At 38.9% G+C, this 21919-nt stretch overlaps 1 protein-coding gene across 9 annotated transcripts in view; it reads right to left on the reverse strand.

The window, feature by feature from the left end:
• PTPRM (protein tyrosine phosphatase receptor type M) overlaps positions 1–21919 on the reverse strand; it is a 1024381-nt gene that overhangs the window by 44626 nt on the left and 957836 nt on the right. For all 9 annotated transcript variants that reach the window (XM_069731071.1, XM_069731069.1, XM_069731074.1 and 6 more), the window contains one exon: positions 8620–8717. In XM_069731071.1, the coding sequence (XP_069587172.1) occupies positions 8620–8717 (98 nt within the window). The remainder of the gene's footprint in view (positions 1–8619; positions 8718–21919) is intronic.

The following is a 21919-nucleotide window of genomic DNA, read 5'->3' on the forward strand; positions in this document are numbered from 1 at the left end:
GATCACTATTCTAATAATATGTTGGCGCTATATAAATAAAGATTATTATTATTATTATTATTATTATTCTACCAATCGTCTGCCATTATTTTCCTCCACCGCAATACAAAATGGCAGAACAACCAAAGTTGGCTCCTGTTTTGGCCTATATACCCCGTACCTAGTACTCCCTTCCAAAAGCCCTGGTTTCCATGCAGCCCTGTAGCTTGGAATACTCCAACACATTGCAACGTATGAACAAAAAAGGAGCTAAATAGCAGTCTGGATCCACAGGTCTGTCACTATATTTCATGGTTCAAATGATTGTAGACGTCACACAGTATGTAACTTTTCTACATATGGTCCTATCTATACTGGATTATGAACAAGGGAAAAAAAGGAAAAAAAGATGTATAGCTTACTAGTATTTGAAATGGGCACACTTCGAAGGGATTTGGGGATTTCTTTCTTTGTAACCCTGACCCCTTACAGACCCTATGGTTGGTAACAGTCAGACTTAAAGAGAATCTGTCAGTAGGATCAACTATATGGGCATGTAGGTCATAAGAAGCTGAATAAAATGATGCCTTGATATCTGTAAGCCAGTGTTTTATTTCAGAGAAATCCATGTTTTTCTTAAAGGGGTATTCCTGTCTCCAAGATCCTATACCAATATGTAGTAGGTATAATAATAATAATATTACCTTCAATTAAAACGCAGTATAGTTCTTCTGATTAGCAATGTCACTTACCCCATGGGCAGAGCATTGCAGTAGGTTAGATGGTTATGACCACTAACAACTAATTAACTCACTGTCACTATGGGAGTGGCTGTAACCATGGATACCTAAGCTTACATATCTAATCAAAAAAACTATACTACATTTCTAACTGGAAGTATTTGCTGACATTATTATTATTATTATTCACCTACTACATATCGGGATAGGATCTTGGAGATGGGAATACCTCTGGAATATGAAAATGAGCTGTTAAGATCTATGGACCGGACATAGATCTCCCTTAGAATCTGCCTCCAGAACGTATTTTTAATGGATGGGGAAGTTACCTGTAATATAATGACTGACAGTCTGCTCTCCTGATCTTCATGCCTCACTCTGATAACGCCCCCTTTCATTTAAAATATGTTCTGGAGGCAGATTCTCAGGGAGATCTCTGTCCGGCCCATAGATCTTAACAGCTCAATTACATATAAGGAAAACGTGGATTTCTCTGGAATAAGACATCGGATCGCAAATATCAATATATCATTTTATTCAGCATCCTATAACATAAATGCCCTTATAGACAGCTTACGAGGGTAGATCCTACTGACAGATTCCCTTTAATACATTTTGATTAGTAAGTGCATCTTATTTGGACTTAGCTCTTTTTCATTCTTCACTTATGTGATCTTTTGCATAAAGAGGACCTGTGACTAGGTGAACATTTGAGAATTTTTGCTCCTATTATATTCCTGCAGTTCCCCTGATTAACAACTGGAATACTCAATGGAGCAGCGAGAATAAAATATGAGAAAAATACTGGCCTCCTTTGACCTGGTGACAGGTTCCCTTTAACTTGATAATGCCTTAGTGTTGTAAAGTCTCAGCGCTTGGTTCCAGGCTTTAACCCTGGGCTACTGTAAATTTACAGAGCAGGGGTTAAGGATCCTACAATCTAACATGGTCAGGATGGGTCCCAAGTTGCCAGACACAGCTCTGGACCCTGGTGAGAACACAAAAGTAGTTTATTAGCACTTCTGTCTTCTATTACACTGTTTGCATAGCGCTCAGCTCCACTTAGAATGGAAAAAAATTGTTTAAAAAAATGTTCCCAGTTATGATTATCTTTTGGGGGACAAATTATGTGACAAAATATACACAAATAAAACATTGGCAATATTAAAAAAAAAAAACAACCTACATAGATATCCACACGTCTGTAATCACCTGGAGAATTCAGGTTATGTAGTGTGAAACGTAAACGGTAAAAAAAACAACATAGACTATAAACAAACGATATAAGCAAACTACTATAAACAAACAAACAAAAATAGCTTTTTTCTTTATTTTCATTGCAAAAAAACCCCAAATGCCGGCTCCATACACATATTGGGAAGGGGTTAATAATTTCAGGTTCTTTTAACCATACACTGTAAAAAAAGAGCTCAAAAATAATGTCGGAAATATGCGTTTTTATTTTTGGCAATGTCACCACATATAGAATTTTTTTTTCTGTTTTCCAGTACTCTGCATGATAAAAACGAATGGGGCCATTCAAAACTACAACTTTTCCTGATAAAATTTTTTTAAAAAATCACACGTCAACAAGGACAGAAAAAAAAAATATGGCCTTTGAAAAAAAAAAATAAAAAAATGAAAACGCAAATATGAAAATTGGCAGCGGTGGGAATCAATTTTGCCAAATGAAAACGTTATTGTTTACGGTTATTTAGACTTAGAAAATAATCTAATTAGAGCTACTCAAAAAGGCGGATTTTACAAAAATGGTTTTACACAACAGCATGTATTTGCCTTTCGATCTCCTGTCAACGATCCTGCACATTTCCTAAAATACCATATGACATAAAACTGTAAACCTGAACTTTGTTCCTAGTTTTTCTTTGTCCACTAGGATATTGTTCAAAGGAAAAACAGAATCTAAGTATCAGCTGAGACCCAGAATAAGCGGCATAAATGACAAGACCACGATCAATACTGTGTTAGCGCTTCATTCATAAGGCGCCGCTAATGTGTTTACTCCTTGGAGTATAAGCCGCTCGTATGAATGAAATCATTTTATCACCCGTTATCAGTGCTGCGGAGGGCAAACTAATAATATCTGTAAATGCCTGAAAGGCTCCATTTAGGTTTTTAATAAACAATCACAGTATAATGAGGTCTTTTCCGAACTGACTTAACATGTTTAGAAATCATTAGCTGAAATTACCAGTGCAAAAGTCTCCTGTGGGAGCCACGCAGATTGCACGGCGTGTCGTCTGGAGGGTGAATCAGCGGAAAAGTACGAAAAAAAATGTACGTCTCGACATACAAACAAAAAGAAACAGTAATAAAACAAAGCTTACAAGACGTAAGTGTATTGTGCCACGGGGGGATTTGAAAACAGACAAAGTTTGGTATTATATGGCAAGTACAGAATTGGGGATAATGATACGCAGAACGCCACATATCCATGAAAAGTAAGAGGTATACGGCCAGATAAGAAGACATTTAGGCAATAGTTGGTAACAGGTAGCCTTTCCCAGTTGCCCTTGCCAAGTTGTGAAGCACTGAATGCTTGCGGACATTAACCCATCCATTGCCAGGGTGTGCACTACAGGTGATCAGTAAATAGGATTTCACACAATGCAGGCGGGCAGGCGGTAAGAGAGGATGAAGCTCAGAAATCAATTGAAATCACTATGCAGATTTAAAGACTGATAGCGCCAGGGTGAGATGGGAAGCGGCTCCCAGCACAATTACCAGGAGACATATCTGATTTCATTGCAAGGCTGTTACACCGTGCTGGAGCAAAGTACTTTAACTTCTTCAATAGCTTGAGGACACAAAGGTGTAATCAGAAAATTAAAGTGTTTTTTCTTTGCGTACAGAAAACAGTTCTTGAGCGGAACTTACCAGAAAAGAAACAGACTCAGAAGGCAAACTACTCTAAGTTTTACATCTCTTTACAATATAATATTGGGGTCAGAGATGCCGATAGATGCTGGGAGTGTAATCACAGTATCATTAATATCTGTCATATTCCCCTATACAGTGCCTTGCGAAAGTGCTCGGTTCCCTGGAACTTTTCAGCCTTTTCCCACATATCATGCTTCAAACATAAAGATACCACATGTAAATTTTTGGTGAAGAATCAGCAACAAGTGGAACACAATTGTGAAGTTGAACAAAATTTATTCGTTATTTTAAATTTTTGTGGAAATTCAAAACCTGAAAGGTGGGGCGTGCAATATTATTCGGCCCCTTTACTTTCAGTGCAGCAAACTCACTCCAGAAGTTCATTGTGGATCTCTGAATCATCCAATGTTGTCCTAAATGCCTAATGATGATAAATATAATCCACCTGTGTGTAATCAAGTCTCCGTATAAATGCACCTGCTCTGTGATAGTCTCAGGGTTCTGTTTGAAGCACAGAAAGCATCATGAAGACCAGAGAACAAAACAGGCAGATCCGTGATACTGTGGTGGAGAAGTTTAAAGCCGGATTTGGATACATAATGATTTCCAAAACTTTAAACATCCCAAGGAGCACTGTGCAAGCGATCATATTGAAATGGAAGGAGTATCATACCACTGTAAATCTACCAAGACCCAGCCGTCCCTCTAAACTTTCATCTCAAACAAGGAGAAGACTGGCAGAGATGCAACCAAGAGGCCCATGATCACTCTGGATGAACTGCAGAGATCTACATCTGAGGTGGGACAGTCTGTCCACAGGACAACAATCAATCGTACACTGCACAAATCTGGCCTTTAGGGAAGAGTGGCAAGAAGAAAGCCATTCCTCAAAGATATCCATTAAAGTTTGCAACAAGCCACCTGGGAGACACACACCAAACATGTGGAAGATGGTGCTCTGGTCAGATGAAACCAAAATCGAACTTTTTGGCAACAATGCCAAAAAATACATTTGGCGTAAACACAACACAGCTCATAACCCTGAACACACCATACCCACTGTCAAACATGGTGGTGGCAGCATCATGGTTTGGGCCTGCTTTTTTTCAGCAGGGACAGGGAAGATGGTTAAAATTGATGGGAAGATGGATGGAGCCAAATACAGGATCATTCTTGAAGAAAACCTGTTGGAGTCTGCAAAAGACCTGAGACTGGGACGGAGATTTGTCTTCCAACAAGACAATGATCCCAAACATAAAGCAAAATCTACAATGGAATGATTCACAAATAAATGTATCCAGGTGTTAGAATGGCCAAGTCAAAGTCCAGACCTCAATCCAATCGAGAATCTGTGGAAAGAGCTGAAAACTGCTGTTCACAAACGATCTCCATCCAACCTCACTGAGCTCGAGCTGTTTGCCAAGGAGGAATGGGCAAGAATTTCAGTCTCTCGATGTACAAAACTGATAGAGACATACCCCAAGCGACTTGCAGCTGTAATTGCAGCAAAAGTTGGCGCAACAAAATATTAAGTTAAAGGGCCCGAATAATATTGCACGCCCCACTTTTCAGTTTTTGAATTTCCACAAAAATTTAATATAACCAATAAATTTCATTCACCTTCACAATTGTGTTCCACTTGTTGTTGATTCTGCACCAAAAATTTACACTTGGTATCTTTATGTTTGAAGCATGATATGTTGGGGGAAAGGTTGAAAAGTTCCAGGGGGCCGAATACTTTTGCAAGGCACTGTACCTTACACCAAACTTCTCCCCTCCATCATCAGACTCAGTTTAGGGCATCAGTACTTAATACCTCTGAAAAGCTGGACGATATAACAAAAAATGATTTCAAGGGAAAATATAAGGGAATCTGTCACAAGGTTTTTGCTATGTAACATGAGAGCAGCATGATGTAGGGACAGAGACCCTGATTCCGGTGATGTGTCACTTACTGGCCAGCTTGCTGGCATTTTTATAAAATCTCTGTTTTTTCTGCTACAGATCTAGTAGTTCTCTGAATAATGAGCTTGGTATAACCCCGCCCACGCCACTGATTGGCTGCTTTCTGTGTACACTGCGCAATGGCACAAAACTGCTAACCAGTGTTGTGGGTGGGGTTACACACGGCAGGAGGACTACCAGGTACAAGACAACTAGTCCTCTAGTGAGAATGTTCCTGTTCATAAAACACTGATTATATTTAAACCACAACAAAGAGACCAGTAAGTGACACATCACTGGAATCAGGCTCTCTGCTCCTACACACTTTTTGTTCTCTTCTCCCCCAGCAGCTGCCAGTGGTGTCTGACAGGACCCCCCTCTGCATACATAATGCACGCACTCTCAGCCACATTGTCACGTGTATAGGGGGGTCGGGAGAGACAGCTGTCAGTATAACAGAGTGTATGTAGTGAGTATGGCCAGCCTTAGATACCTCTGGGTCCTGGTGCAGAAGGGATGGGTACATAAAAGATTTATTTTCTATTTTCCTGATTAGCACTTTGAAAGAAAAGTTAGTTGTTTAATTGCACCAACTCTCCAGTACTATAAGGGCATCTAATACTGGACCGCGCCAGGTATGCCAACAATCTTCAGCCTTGATATATCTAACAGTTCAGTGTAAACTGGTGGCATCCCATCCCAGAAGTAGAACCAGGTACTGTATACATATGTGTGAGGAGATTGGCTTCTAATGGTATTAACCCTTTAAGGACCAGGGAATTTTTCATTTTGTTGCGGTTCTGATTTTTACTCACCTTTTTCAAAGAACCATCACTTCTTTATTTTTCTGCTGACAGACGTATGAGGGCTTGTTTTTTTCTAGGACAAGCTGTAGTATTGAACGGCACCGTTCATTTTGACATAAAAATAACTAAAAAAAAAAATGGGAAAAAAATCCAAGTAGGATGGAATGGGGAAAATGTAATTCTGCCATTGTTTTTGGTGTTTTGTTTTTACGGTGTTCATTCTGCAGTAAAAATTACTTGAAAACATGACTGTCCCACTGAATGCAATTACAGTGGTTCTAAAGGGGTCCGTTTTTTTGGTATTATTTTAGTAGTGAAAAAAAATCTAAAATTTGTGAAAAAAAAGGTTTCTGCTAATGTCGCCATTTTAAAGGACTTAAGACCCACAATTTTTTAATTTTCAGAAATTTGTAAAATTAAAAAAAGTTTTTACTTTGTATCACATCATTTGAATTTTCATATTTTTTTAAAATTGTTTTTATATCTTTTAAAACTTGTTTTTTTTTTACAATATTATATCACTCCCCGAGGAGACTTGAGCCTGCAATTGATCATTGTCTGTACTATATTCTGTAATACCATTGTATTGCAGTATATAATGAAAATCATGGTCACCTATGGAGCCTGTCATGAAGACCTTCTGCAGGCCCCCGATTGTCATGGTAAACCACTGGTCCCCTGTGATCATGTTGAGGGGGGCCAATAGGAGCCAATGTGTGTATCAGCATGTGTTCCATTCAAATACGATGGTTAGTGATTGTCAGCAACGTCTATGATTATCCGCTGAGGATGGGGCTCAGTAGTTAAGACTCAGAAGCAATGTAATAACTCTACCCATTGTTATATACCTTAGGATATGTTCGCACCACATTTAGCCACGTCAATAGCTCCATCAACGCTTCCTTCTTAAGCCCTAAAGAGTGAGATTCAGGCATATCTGTCAATGTGGCCAGTGGCACTTTGTGCTCTGTCTAACCCCGTTTTCGGCAGTATCAGTAGTTTTCAGGCAAGCGCTAATATGCAGTCGACCATGTTTTTGTGCCCACCTGAAAAAGGCGGATACTGGTGAAAATGACGTCATACAAAGCACAAAAGTGACTGGAAAGACGGAAGGAATTGCGGCAAGTGTCTGTCTGCTTCACTAAAGTCAATGACCCCGTTGGCCTTTACACCTGAATCACATTTTAAAGGACAGAAGTCCTAACGGACCAAAAAGTGCCAAAAAGTGATGTGATCGTAGCTTTAAAGGTCTCTATACTTTAAATAAAGGAATATATCATAAAGTAAAAGCTTCTGATACATTTTTAAAAGCAGAAAATAATTCTACAACTTAAGGGTCACCCTTTAAGAAAGCGCTTGCTGCTTTTCTTACAATAAATGGGTTATAAATAATCGAGAGTTGGAAAATGTATAACTGATGAATCTGTCTTTTTTCAACCTATATGACTATGTAACTATTTAACTTTAATAATTGACTTTTACAATCCGAATATCCGGTGTACGTAAATATAACACTGTAATCTGGAGTAGGCCATTTCTTTACTCAACATTTCTAGTCTATTGCTCAGCTCCTTTGCATCTGTTATCTCCAATGTGAATGGGAGAAAACATGTGGTATAATTCACAGCCAACTAGAAAATACCACAATCACCACTTCCGGTGCACTGCGGCACCTTCAATCAGCCGAGAGCACAACCACAATGATATTTTGATTGCCTATCCTAACAATAGATTATCAATATTAAAGAACTAGAAAACCCTTTATAAGAACCGGTATGGTAGATCTTCAATAATTCATACATTCATTGATTTAGCCCAGATGTCGTCAACAAAGATAAATGAAAGAAAATAAAGAAAAACCACGTGTACAGCGAAGAATTATTTCAGTTGCTTCAAATACCGAACATGAGCATTGCGGAATATGGATATCCATTTATAACTAATATGACACTAAGATTATGTAAATGTAAATCCCCCATCTCGTAAAATTAATAGAACAAGTTTTCATCAGGCTGAGATGATAGTTGTATCACGGTTTCTGGTCATAATCATTAATTATCATTAATAAGAATTTTACAGCACCTTAACACTCGCATGACTGCGCCCCTTGCATGGAGCTTTTACCCCCATGTAACACATTACATACATAAATAATTAGAATGAATACTCACTACCGGATGTTTTCAGATTCTATTCATAAAATATCACAAATGTTAAATAAACATCAAAATCCAGAAAACATATCTTACCCTGCCAACCTCTACTAGGTTGGTCACCATGACTATGCTGGCTGTATTTTCATGCCATACCATCCTCCAAAAATCATACACCGTTTCTTGCATTGGGCCTGTGCGGGGAGATAATAAATATTGTTTAGAAAGAAATTCTTAATATATAAAACATATAATTTATAAAGTGGAGAGATGCTAAAAATGTACAGTTTGAAAGAAAATAATTTCATGAAGAGCATCCACAATGTTTCCCACCGTGCACTGTTATTCCAAGCTACTGCATCATACTGGCTGGAAATCTCCTTTGTATTCCCACTAGATGTACTATTAATAAAGACAAGATAACGACTACAACAATGAAGACTGGACAGTACTTCTGCCTAATTTACCCATTTGGAGGATCTTATCTACAATGTTGCTCATTTGTTGTAAATAATTCATTTTACTCAGGAGTTTCATAGCTGAGACGTGCAGCAGAAACTGGGGGTCTACAAGTATTAAATGGGAGGGGAGATGCTACCTAATACACTGTGTACTTGCACTGTCATAAAAAGAGAAAGACAACCAAGCAAAGGTTATGTATACATACACACATACATACATACATACATACACATACATAGAAGTACTGATATATTTGTATTTATTAACTATATATTATTTATGTATTATCTATCTATCTATCTATCTATCCCATATCTATCTATCTATCTATCTATCTATCTATCTATCTATCTATCTCTATATTATACAACTCTGGCAAAAATTAAGAGACCACTGCAAAATTTTCAGTTTGTCTGATTTTTCTCTTTATAGAGTAAAACGTAAATTGTTATGTTATTCTATAAACTACTGACAACATGTCTCCAAAGTTGAAAGCAATAAATTTTGTATTTATTTTCTGAAAATGAGAAATGGGCAAAATAACAAAAAAATGCATTGCTAGCAGACCTCAAAAAAACCCAAAACAAGTTTATAATCATTTAGAAACAACAATACTAATGTTTTAACTCAGGAAGAGTTCAGAAATCAATATTTTGTGGAATAACCATGATTTTTAATCACAGCTTTCATGCGTCTTGGCATGCTTTCCACCAGTCTTTCACACTGCTTTTGGGTGACCTTATGCCACCTCTGGCGCAAAAATGTAAGCAGTTCCTTTGTTTGATGGCTGTGACGATCCATCTTCCTCTTGATTACATTTCAGAGGTTTTGAATGGGGGTTCAGGTCTGGAGATTGCCCATGACAGGGATTTGATGTGGTGGTCCTTCATCCACACCTTGATTGACCTAGCTGTGTGGCATGGCGCATTGTCCTGCTGGAAAAACCAGTCCTCAGAGTTGGGGAACATTGCCTGAGCAGAAGGAATCTACTGTTTTTCCAGGATAACCTTATATGCGACTTGATTCATGCGTCCTTTGCAAAGATTAACCTGCCCAGTTCCAGCCTTGCTGAAACATCCCCAGATCAACACCTGGTCGTCTAATGGTTAGACGGAGACCTGGAGAGGCACACAAGCCACAGTGTCTTGCACCCACTGTGAAATTTGGTGAAGGATCGGAATGCATTGGTGAATTAATTTGCAGCTAAAAGCACAAGGCTCCATTAACCAATCAGATTCTGTATAAAATCAGCCTCCCAGTTGATGCATCCCAGAGGACAGAATCCTACCAAGTATGAAAGTAAAGCCTGCATCCCTGATGGAAATCATCTGATTTGCTAATGACATGTATTTGAGAAAAGTCTTATAATGTCATCTTCTGTCACTATTTGTGTTTTTATAACAATCTGTACATCCTCTTTAAATTAGGTGAGGAGCGTAGGGGTATGGCCTATGGTTGAGTTGTATATAAAAGATTGCCAGAATGTGCTGTACCGGCACATGACAGCAGTACCAGACACAAAGATCAACCATGAACTAATATATTAAAAACTGTTCAATATATTGTGATTGCACTTAAAAATGAAGTTATAGTTAGAATACCTGGATGCCATTACTAGCTTGCTCCGTATGATAGATACACAAGACACTCTATCCCTACAAATGGCTTGTTTCAAACATAATTCTCTTCAAAAGCTTTCTATTCTTTCACATTGATGAATTTCAAATTGCAGTCTGACATTTTAATAAATGATTATAGAACCACTTGTCTTGGGCATAAATTAAAATCCAATGAAGCCTGGAGGGCAGAGTGGGATTTACAGCTCGTTGTGAGCCCAAGCATAAATTCTGTGCCAGTTTGTGGATTGTGGAGAACTGCATGATTAACCACTTCAAGATCCGGCCATTTTGCCCTTTCATGACCAGGAACGTTTTTTTTTTTTGTTTTTGCCATATGGTTTAAGAGCTCTCGTTCGAACGTTCAAATAATTTTTGCTTCTTTTTTTTCTCGTGGTACTTGGGTTTTTAATTTTTTTTAATTTTTTTATGGGTTTTTTTTGTGCCAATTTTAGGAAAAAATGTGAAGCATTAAGAAAATACAAGTCTGTTTTAATTTTTTTTCCTAATGGTTGCTAGGACCGCTAAAATACATATTTTATTGTTGACCCTTACTGAAATAGCTATTTCTACATGTCAGACACTAGAAAGTGGTTTGGCATGGTGGTGGCTTTGTTTTTTTTAGCCCTGTTTAATTCAATGTCTTTCTTCCCATGTGCCGTTCGATAAAGTTAACAAATAATTTTTTTTGTTTTACTGGGTTTCCCTGTAGCTTCACACAGTCATAATAGCCCCAATTAAAGGGCAAATTCAGTCTCCTGAAATGCACTGCGTAGATGACCTGGGTCTGATAAATTCGGGCACATCCTGCTCCCTTCCACCTGCCACATAGAGATGAAGCAATCGCTAGGAGAAAGTGAGGTTCTTCCTAAACTAAATACACATAGCTCGTTCAGAGTTGTGTATACTATGATCAGAATGACAGAGATGGTAATAAACCATCTCTGCCTTCTCTAAGAGGTTTCTCGCTTCTTCTGACATGAAATGTCTCTGACATATCGATTTCCAAGCAGCTGCTCACTAATCAAAGATGAATAAACCTTCTTGCAGAGCCATATGTGGACCAAACATTGTTGTTATTAACCTAAACTATTTTTGTATTGCAGGTCCAAAAATCAAAACTCAGTACATACAATTATTAATAGAATGTGCTAATTGTAAACAAATCATTCTTAATATTTTACTTTTAATATGTCAGCAGGTCTAAGTGACCCTATAGCGTATAAGATAATACCATAATAGTATAAGAAGCCATTGGCGAAACGCGCGTCGGGGTGAGGAGACACTACTCCAGACTCTATTAGGTGAATCCATTTCCTTTGCTCTGTCGGCATTGTATTTTCTATGGCTACTTGCTTCCCTCCTCACTATTAGGTATTATCTTATATGCTATAGGGTGACTTAGACCTGCTACCATGATCTATTGATATGCATTGTGAGTTTCGGATTTACTAGGTACTTATACCCTCTCTTTTAAGGGCAAACCTTTAGAGCATGATAGGAATACATTGATTCAGGACATTCAAATTTGATAAGCACTAGGCACTTCATTTATTTGTACTGATAAGTTGATATTCATTGACTTACCTTAAGTTCCTCTTTGTTACTGGTTATACTTCAAATCCAGGCACATTTCTTTATTGGGTGACCTCATTTGTTGTGAGAACGGTATAGTCCCTATCACTGTTACATATATTTTCATAATTATAAATTGTCATCTATTGGAAGTCTGGGCCGTCTCCTTGGTGAGGCACTCTGCTTTTTTATTATTGTTCATGTAATTTGTTCTTTTATCTACTATATAAAGCTGAATGTGTGTGTGTGTGTGTATGTGTGTATGTCCGGGATTGGCATCTGCACCGTCGCAGCTACAGCCACAAAATTTTGCACAGTCACACGTCTAGACCCCGAGAGCGTCATAGGCTATATTGTGAGGCGAAATTTTAACCCCGCGCGTTCCAATTCACCAAACAATTTTGCCCCTATCTACATAATGGGGAAAAAAGTGAAAGGAAAAGTGTTGGAGGCGTCGCAGCTACAGCAACAAAATTTTGCACAGTCACACGTCTGGACCCCGAGAGCGTCATAGGCTATATTGTGAGGTGAAATTTTAACCCCGCGCGTTCCAATTCACCAAACAATTTTGCCCCTATCTACATAATGGGGAAAAAAGTGAAAGGAAAAGTGTTGGAGGCGTCGCAGCTAGAGCAACAAAATTTTGCACAGTCACACGTCTGGACCCCGAGAGCGTCATAGGCTATATTGTGAGGCAAAATTTTAACCCCGCGCGTTCCAATTCACCAAACAATTTTGCCCCTATCTACATAATGGGGAAAAAAGTGAAAGGAAAAATGTTGGAGGCGTCGCAGCTACAGCAACAAAATTTTGCACAGTCACACGTCTGGACCCTGAGAGCGTCATAGGCTACGTTGTGAGGTGAAATTTTAACCCCGCGCTTTCCAATTCACCAAACAATTTTGCCCCTATCTACATAATGGGGAAAAAGTGAAAGGAAAAGTGTTGGAGGCGTCGCAGCTACAGCCACAAAATTTTGCACAGTCACACGTCTGGACCCTGAGAGCGTCATAGGTTATGTTGTGAGGTGAAATTTTAACTCCGCGCTTTCCAATTCACCAAACTATTTTTCCCCTATCTACATAATGGGGAAAAGTGAAAGGAAAAGTGTTGGAGGCAAATTGACAGCTGCCAGATGTGAACAAGGGGGACTTAAAGAATGAGAGCGATGGTGCCAAAGAGTATATACCGTACAGTTGCTAAGGTGGGGCCTCGACATGAGATACTCACCACACACGGGGATATGAACACACACACAAAATGCGCCACACACTACCACGTGCTTAAACACATATACCACACTCAGCACACATTTCACCACACATACACCAACCTCGCCACATAAAAGTCGAAACACAAAAGTCGCCGCTCAAAACTCGCCACGCGCAAAACTCGCCACATGCAAAAACTAAGCTCACGCAAAACTCGCCACAAGTGCAAAACTCACCTCATGGAAAACTCGCCACACGCAAAACTTGCACACGCGGAAAAATTGCCACATGCACAAAATTTGCAACACATGCAAAAGTTGCCTCACACAAAACTTGCACATACTCAAAAGGCACCACACATAAAACTCGCCACGCGCAAAACTCGCCATGCGCAAAACTTGCTGCACACAACTTGCTACACTAACCTGTCACATGCAACTCGACACACAAAAAGTTGCTACACGCATGTTGCCACACAAAACTCATCTCACAAAAGTCGCTACATGCATGTCGCCACACACAACTCAACACACACAACTTGACAAACGAAACTCGCCCTAAAACACACACAAGTCTGGTATTATCCTTCAAAAATAAAAATCTGATTAATAAGCAGACAAACTACAAGAGCAACAAATGTACCATATAGGAAATACGGCAGCTGTCAGTCACATGACCTGTCTATTATGTGTATGTGTGAGCTAATATATACTGCCAGGGGGAGGGCTTCCTGTTGGCTGGGGATTTATCAGGCTGAAAATTTAGCTTACAAATACTGAGGTAACATAGTAACATATTAAGGCCGAAAAAAGACATTTGTCCATCCAGTTCAGCCTATATTCCATCATAATAAATCCCCAGATCTACGTCCTTCTACAGAACCTAATACTTGTATGATACAATATTGTTTTGCTCCAGGAAGACATCCAGGCCTCTCTTGAACCCCTCGACTGAGTTCGCCATCACCACCTCCTCAGGCAAGCAATTCCAGATTCTCACTGCCATAACAGTAAAGAATCCTCTTCTATGTTGGTGGAAAAACCTTCTCTCCTCCAGACGCAAAGAATGCCCCCTTGTGCCCGTCACCTTCCTTGGTATAAATGACACACAGGTATATACTATATACAGGGGAGATGACACACGCATATACTATATACAGGAGGAGATGACACACAGATTTATACTATATACAGGAGGAGATGACATACAGGTACATACTATATACAGGAGGAGATGACACACAGGTACAGTGGGGCAAAAAAGTATTTAGTCAGTCAGCAATAGTGCAAGTTCCACCACTTAAAAAGATGAGAGGCGTCTGTAATTTACATCATAGGTAGACCTCAACTATGGGATACAAACTGAGAAAAAAAATCCAGAAAATCACATTGTCTGTTTTTTTAACAATTTATTTGCATATTATGGTGGAAAATAAGTATTTGGTCAGAAACAAAATTTCATCTCAATACTTTGTAATATATTGTTGGCAATGACAGAGGTCAAACGTTTTCTGTAAGTCTTCACAAGGTTGCCACACACTGTTGTTGGTATGTTGGCCCATTCCTCCATGCAGATCTCCTCTAGAGCAGTGATGTTTTTGGCTTTTCGCTTGGCAACACGGACTTTCAACTCCCTCCAAAGGTTTTCTATAGGGTTGAGATCTGGAGACTGGCTAGGCCACTCCAGGACCTTGAAATGCTTCTTACGAAACCACTCCTTCGTTGCCCTGGTGGTGTGCTTTGGATCATTGTCATGTTGAAAGACACAGCCACGTTTCATCTTCAATGCCCTTGCTGATGGAAGGAGGTTTGCACTCAAAATCTCACGATACATGGCCCCATTCATTCTTTCATGTACCCGGATCAGTCGTCCTGGCCCCTTTGCAGAGAAACAGCCCCAAAGCATGATGTTTCCACCACCATGCTTTACAGTAGGTATGGTGTTTGATGGATGCAACTCAGTATTCTTTTTCCTCCAAACACGACAAGTTGTGTTTCTACCAAACAGTTCCAGTTTGGTTTCATCAGACCATAGGACATTCTCCCAAAACTCCTCTGGATCATCCAAATGCTCTCTAGCAAACTTCAGATGGGCCCGGACATGTACTGGCTTAAGCAGTGGGACACGTCTGGCACTGCAGGATCTGAGTCCATGGTGGCGTAGTGTGTTACTTATGGTAGGCCTTGTTACATTGGTCCCAGCTCTCTGCAGTTCATTCACTAGGTCCCCCCGCGTGGTTCTGGGATTTTTGCTCACCGTTCTTGTGATCACTCTGACCCCACGGGGTGGGATTTTGCGTGGAGCCCCAGATCGAGGGAGATTATCAGTGGTCTTGTATGTCTTCCATTTTCTAATTATTGCTCCCACTGTTGATTTCTTCACTCCAAGCTGGTTGGCTATTGCGGATTCAGTCTTCCCAGCCTGGTGCAGGGCTACAATTTTGTTTCTGGTGTCCTTTGACAGCTCTTTGGTCTTCACCATAGTGGAGTTTGGAGTCAGACTGTTTGAGGGTGTGCACAGGTGTCTTTTTATACTGATAACAAGTTTAAACAGGTGCCATTACTACAGGTAATGAGTGGAGGAAAGAGGAGACTCTTAAAGAAGAAGTTACAGGTCTGTGAGAGCCAGAAATCTTGATTGTTTGTTTCTGACCAAATACTTATTTTCCACCATAATATGCAAATAAATTGTTAAAAAAACAGACAGTGTGATTTTCTGGATTTTTTTATCTTAGTTTGTCTCCCATAGTTGAGGTCTACCTATGATGTAAATTACAGACGCCTCTCATCTTTTTAAGTGGTGGAACTTGCACTATTGCTGACTGACTAAATACTTTTTTGCCCCACTGTATATACTGTATACAGGAGCAGATGGCACACAGGTATATACTATATACAGGAGAAGATGACATACAGGTATATACTATATACAGGAGCAGATGACACACGTATATACTATATACAGGAGGAGATGACATACAGGTAGATACTATATAAAAGAGGAGATGACACATAGGTATATAGAGGAGGAGATGACATACAGCAGGTATATACTATATACAGGGGAGATGACATACAGGTATATACTATATACAGGAGATGACATACAGGTATATACTATATATAGGAGAGATGACATACAGGTATATAGTATATACAGAAGAGATGACATACAGGTATATACTATATACAGGAGGAGATGACACATAGGTATACACAATATACAGGAGGAGATGACATACAGCAGGTATATACTATTTACAGGGGAGATGACATACAGGTATATACTATATACAAGAGATGACATACAGGTGTATACTATATAAGGGAGATGACAAACATGTATATACTGAGGGGAAAATAAGAGATGTGAGGTGAAAATGAGGAATGTGAGGTGAAAATGAAAAGTGTGAGTGCAAAATGAGAAGAGTAAAGGAAAATAGTGGAGTGATCCGAAAATGACAGATCTGAGGTCGAAATGACAAGTGTTAGGGGGGAATGAGAGGAGTGAGGGGGAAAATAAGAGGTGTGCGGGGGAAAATGAGAGGTGCAAAGGAGAAAATGAGAGATGTGAGGGGGAAAATGAGAGGCGTGATGGGAAAATAAGAGAAGTAAGGTGCTATAACTAACCACAGATATTTACTATGCCCAGGCAACGCCGGGCTCTTCAGCTAGTTCAGTAATAAAAGTTAATTTTTATACTAATGTATCTCTTCATTCCCCCTTATTTATTCATACGGGGATTTGTGGATTATATATTGATGTGAAGCGCCATTGCCTGATAGTACTTGGACACCTTTTTGATAAATCGCTCTCAGATGAGGCAGCAAAAATCTGGTGACAGATTCCCTTTAATACTGAATACCGCAAAAATATCAGATCAATACAACAGATTGTTATTTTATGGCATCCAGAAGGTTCCATAAAACATCATTGTTAAAAACACTGGCAATGAATAAAACATTTCCTATTTTGGTAGAAATATCATAGCGTCTCGATGTTATGGCTTTTACACTCATACACCCTAATGGGGAATGCAGTTTTGAGTGTCAGCGGCACAGGGAGATCTCGGCAATCAGTAAAAAGCAGATTATCGGCATACAATGTACATACATAAGTCGTGTTAGATAGAAAAGTTGACTTGGTTTTGTAAAATGCATTAATCCCTGTGCCCAGTCTGGTAAATTTGATCATTTCTGCTTATAGTTTCCCTTCTGTGATTACTTTTTGCCTTGTTATGCACCGTATGAAAGTGTTTAACCAGGGGCAATAGAAATTGGCTCCAGATCTCTCTCACTCAAAACTTGAAGCTCAAGAAATTAATTTGAGCCATGAAATGGGGAACAACTTATATAGCAATATTTAAATGAACTATCCTGGCGCCACGACCCTTCATCTGGCGCCCCAATCATTAATATGCTAGCCGTGCAGTTTAAGTGTTTGAGTACAAAGTGCATGACTGGCTACACCACGAACTGTGCGTAGGCATGCAACAACCACAATGGACATCGGCGTAGACGGAGTCCAAGACTATAGATGCTCTAGAGATAAACAGAGGAGGTATTGTACTGTATATGTAATTTCAGCTTCTGAATTTAGCTCAGTACAATAGGACCATACTAATATTCCCCAAAGGTTAGAAGAATATACTGTATGATTTTGAGGAGAGATGCGTGCAGTCCTACGCTAAATGTTACAGCAGATGAGCCTTTTCCTCTTGTAATTTTTTGCATTCATGCCCCTTTTCTTTTCTGATGACAATGTGAGATGTGAACTAAAGCCCATGACAAGTAACGTATGCTTGTGCAAAGCTATTTCACAGTTGACAACACTTGCACATTGTTGCGGAGTAGGTGACCTGCATTTCCCATTCCTCCATCTGCCCTTTCTTCATTTTTACTTTCATAAACCGTTACAATTGCATTCCGTGTACTCGCCCCATCCCGGCATCCGGTTCAGTGCTGCTGTCTGTCAACCTTTGACCAAAATAAGTCTTTCTTCAGTGAACACGGAGCAGGTTCTTCCCTGAGCTACAAACAAACCCAAGCAGTTTACCATCTGTTAATTTAATAAAATAGTGTATGTCTCAGGTATTCAGGTCAGAGAAAATATTACATTTTCTTCTTCGTACTGAGCACAAAATAATGGTCTGCAGATACATGTGCGATTGTTAGGTCGTGAACCTCGGAGTCTCCTGCTTATTCCTCAATATGTCGCTTTAACTACAAGAGATACTTTTTAGTGAATTCTTTCCTCAGTAGACTAGAATCCATTTCTATCTATATCTCCAGAATGACTGTGGTGCTCCTTGGCGCGTTGTTTCTTTGTGGAAGTACTATCAATTTGTTCTTTTCATCTCTACAGCTAACCATCCGGTCCTCTCGCTACTTCTGTGTGACAATAGAGCCTTTCCCTTCTGGTATTTAAAAGCTATTATTAAACTCGGCTCATCTTCACACATCGTCCAACATATTATCCTGACAATGGGCAATCTGTAGAGAAGGTGCAGCTGATGAAACAGATTCAACCTTTGATAAACTCTTCTCTCTAGAGCGCAGGCTTCCCAAGAGCAGTATTAGAATGTCTTACCTGCTGATGCAGGCAGTGTCAGACTGGGGTAGCAGGAGCTTAAAAGTAACATTTACCCTGGGGGCCGCTGTTCAGCTACATGCAAATATTACATTAACCTCTGGCACAAACTTACTTTTGCAGTTATATAATAGCTAAGTAATTTGTTAAATGACTAATGAGATACTTTTATTGGTACATATAGAACCAAGCTTATTGTGGCAAGTACTGCTTATGTTGACGAGTAAGTGGCTTATTCCTGAACAGTGGCCCACCAGGGGTATCACCGGTTAACAGGTAAGCCATCCTGAACCTGGATGCAGGTGCTACATGTGCCATTGTATGCCCTGTTTGCATGTCAACACTATTTTATTCAATGACATCTAAGGCAGCATTAACAGATGTCATGTAATATACAGTATACATAATAGGTAAATGAAACAGTAAGCTGAAAATGGAATTATTTGCATGTTCTCATGATACTCAAGAATAAATCAGATAAATGGAAAGTTATTTTCTACATACAACTAAAATAATTGCATCATTTAATCTTTACTTAGACTGACACTTTATAAGCCAATCCAAAGAGAATGTGTTGTGGAGTAAGATGCATTTACATTCATTAAGAGACCCTTAATAAATTGGGTGCATCCTTTGGGTGTCCATGTGGTAGAATCTATAGTAGGCATCATAGCTGGTGTACATATGTGCTATAATGCATACCAAATTATGGTAGAAGCTGACTACGTCCCTTCCGAAATATTTATTTTAAAAAAGGCATATATTAAAAGCAGCATAAAGACCTTAAAAATTATTCCTTATGTGACCAGACAGTGACTTTACACCACAGCTTAGCAAAACGTGGCAATCCACTGGGTAATATGTATTTAATGTATGGCATTAGCCTGGCTAATTGCTGGGATGGATTTTCTGGGCAAATTTATTAAGATACAATGGCTCAGATTCATTTTTGCAGTTGTGCCTTTTTGTGTCTAGTTTTTTATGTTTTAGCCTATTCTTGTTTTCATTTTTTCTTCTTTTTTTTAAGTATATTTTATGTGTTTGCCTGTTTTATTTTTACTTAAATCATTGTGGGTGGGGATTTGTGTTTTCATCAATTGCAACTTTTAAAAAGTTGATAGATACTTGCTCAAATGTATTCCATCCCCACTTCTCATTTAGCCTCCTACATGTGCTGCAAAGACAATACACGAATAATAAAATATATATAAAGATACTTTCTCTTTTTCACATATCACATATGTTAGAGATCAGTGTGATCCACACTGTCTGAATACTGTAAAGGGGGTACATTCCGTGCTGGTATTTAACTCAACCCAACCTATATTCCTGCACAATAAATCCAGACAAAAATAAGCACATCCCATGTTTAGACTGGCAGTGTAAGTACAGGACCTGAACCCCCACCCCTAGGCGAAACACACATTGAGGTTGAGGCTACGCACAGGGGCACTGATTCATGGGTAAGCATTGGCACCGTTAATTTCAGCAGTATTCTGGTATTTTCTGTTTCATGCATGCAAAATCTTGCTTTCATGACCTGGTTATTACAGTAACTATTTTATGTTTTTATACACCATACTTTTTGACCTCTGCTTGTATATGGCCTATGGGCATTTTCTTTTTCTGACCAATGGACATCATCTCTATTGGTACCGATCTGATCTAACATTCTGACCTGCTGCCCAAAGACTTTTGTCCCTGTGTCCTTGTTGTTTTGACCATTCACCTTCGACCTCATATTTTGAAATATTTTATTTTAATAACAATCTTTCTTTTGATGTATTTTGGATTTACGTGGTATGCAATAAAATTAGATTTCTAGTTTTCTATTTTTTATTTTTGTGGGTTTTGTGACTCCATATATTTATATGATTTATATTTTCATTGGAGTTTTACCCATAGAAAGACATACTGTATGTATCTGAGGGTTTGAGGGTCCCTCTGATTTTCCATAATACTATTTTTGTTTGGATGGACAATACATCATCTCTGCAGAAAATAAGCAGAGACAAGTGTGGACCACCAGAGCTGTGTGACCAGAGGCTACTCCTTTATTTTATACCCTTTCCTCTTTGTTGATAATTTTCTTACAATAGCAGAAAACTCTGTTCAAATGTAGGAACCAATGTATGTATGACCAAGCATAATTTTCTTTTTGTAATATTGCAATGGGAGAGATCACAGCTGCATCACTGTCATGCCAAAGAGATGGGTGCTTCCATATACTCAACAGAAAAATAGCTGTAAAATCTACTTGCTTTCTGAACTGTTCATTGTAGAAATGTGTAAAAAAACCTCCCACCCCCACTACCTAATCCATATAATTATCTTTGCCATTTGTTTAGTTTCATTTGTATGCTGATGGCGGACCAGACATCAAATGGCCACCAGCGCCATCAAAGGCTTGAATACAATGTTAATTTGTACCTGCAATAATGATATGGCAAAGGTTACCTGAGTTTTAGTACTCGATAATAAGGCAAATATTGATCTGCCTAATGTGTCACATTCTCTGCAGGCACTTGGCGTCATTTAAATGCCTCACAGAGAGAAACGTTTCACATTGTGATATTCCAAGTGTCACGCTTTCAGTAAATGAGGGACAACATGACTTTTTCCAGTATAGGCATATATTCAGTTGGGTCATTATATTCACATTGATGCATTTATAATATGGCTGTAGAAACCATTTGGCACATTTATTAACCCTTTCATGACCAGACGATACTCTGGTTTTACACTTGCAATTTTTCTTACCCTTCTTCAGAATTATGGCGGGGTTTTTTTCTCTTTCTAAATTTTCTTAGGCTTATTTTTTTAACTTTTTATTAATTGAGGAAAAGGGTGGAGGTGAGTCACATCCTCAGATCTTCTAATCATGAATTTTCTAAACTTTTTTTTACTTTTTGGATTTTGTAGGATATTCTGTATCTCTGGTTGG

The sequence above is a fragment of the Ranitomeya imitator genome, chromosome 6 (genome assembly GCF_032444005.1).
Source record: "Ranitomeya imitator isolate aRanImi1 chromosome 6, aRanImi1.pri, whole genome shotgun sequence".
NCBI classification, from domain to species: domain Eukaryota; kingdom Metazoa; phylum Chordata; class Amphibia; order Anura; family Dendrobatidae; genus Ranitomeya; species Ranitomeya imitator.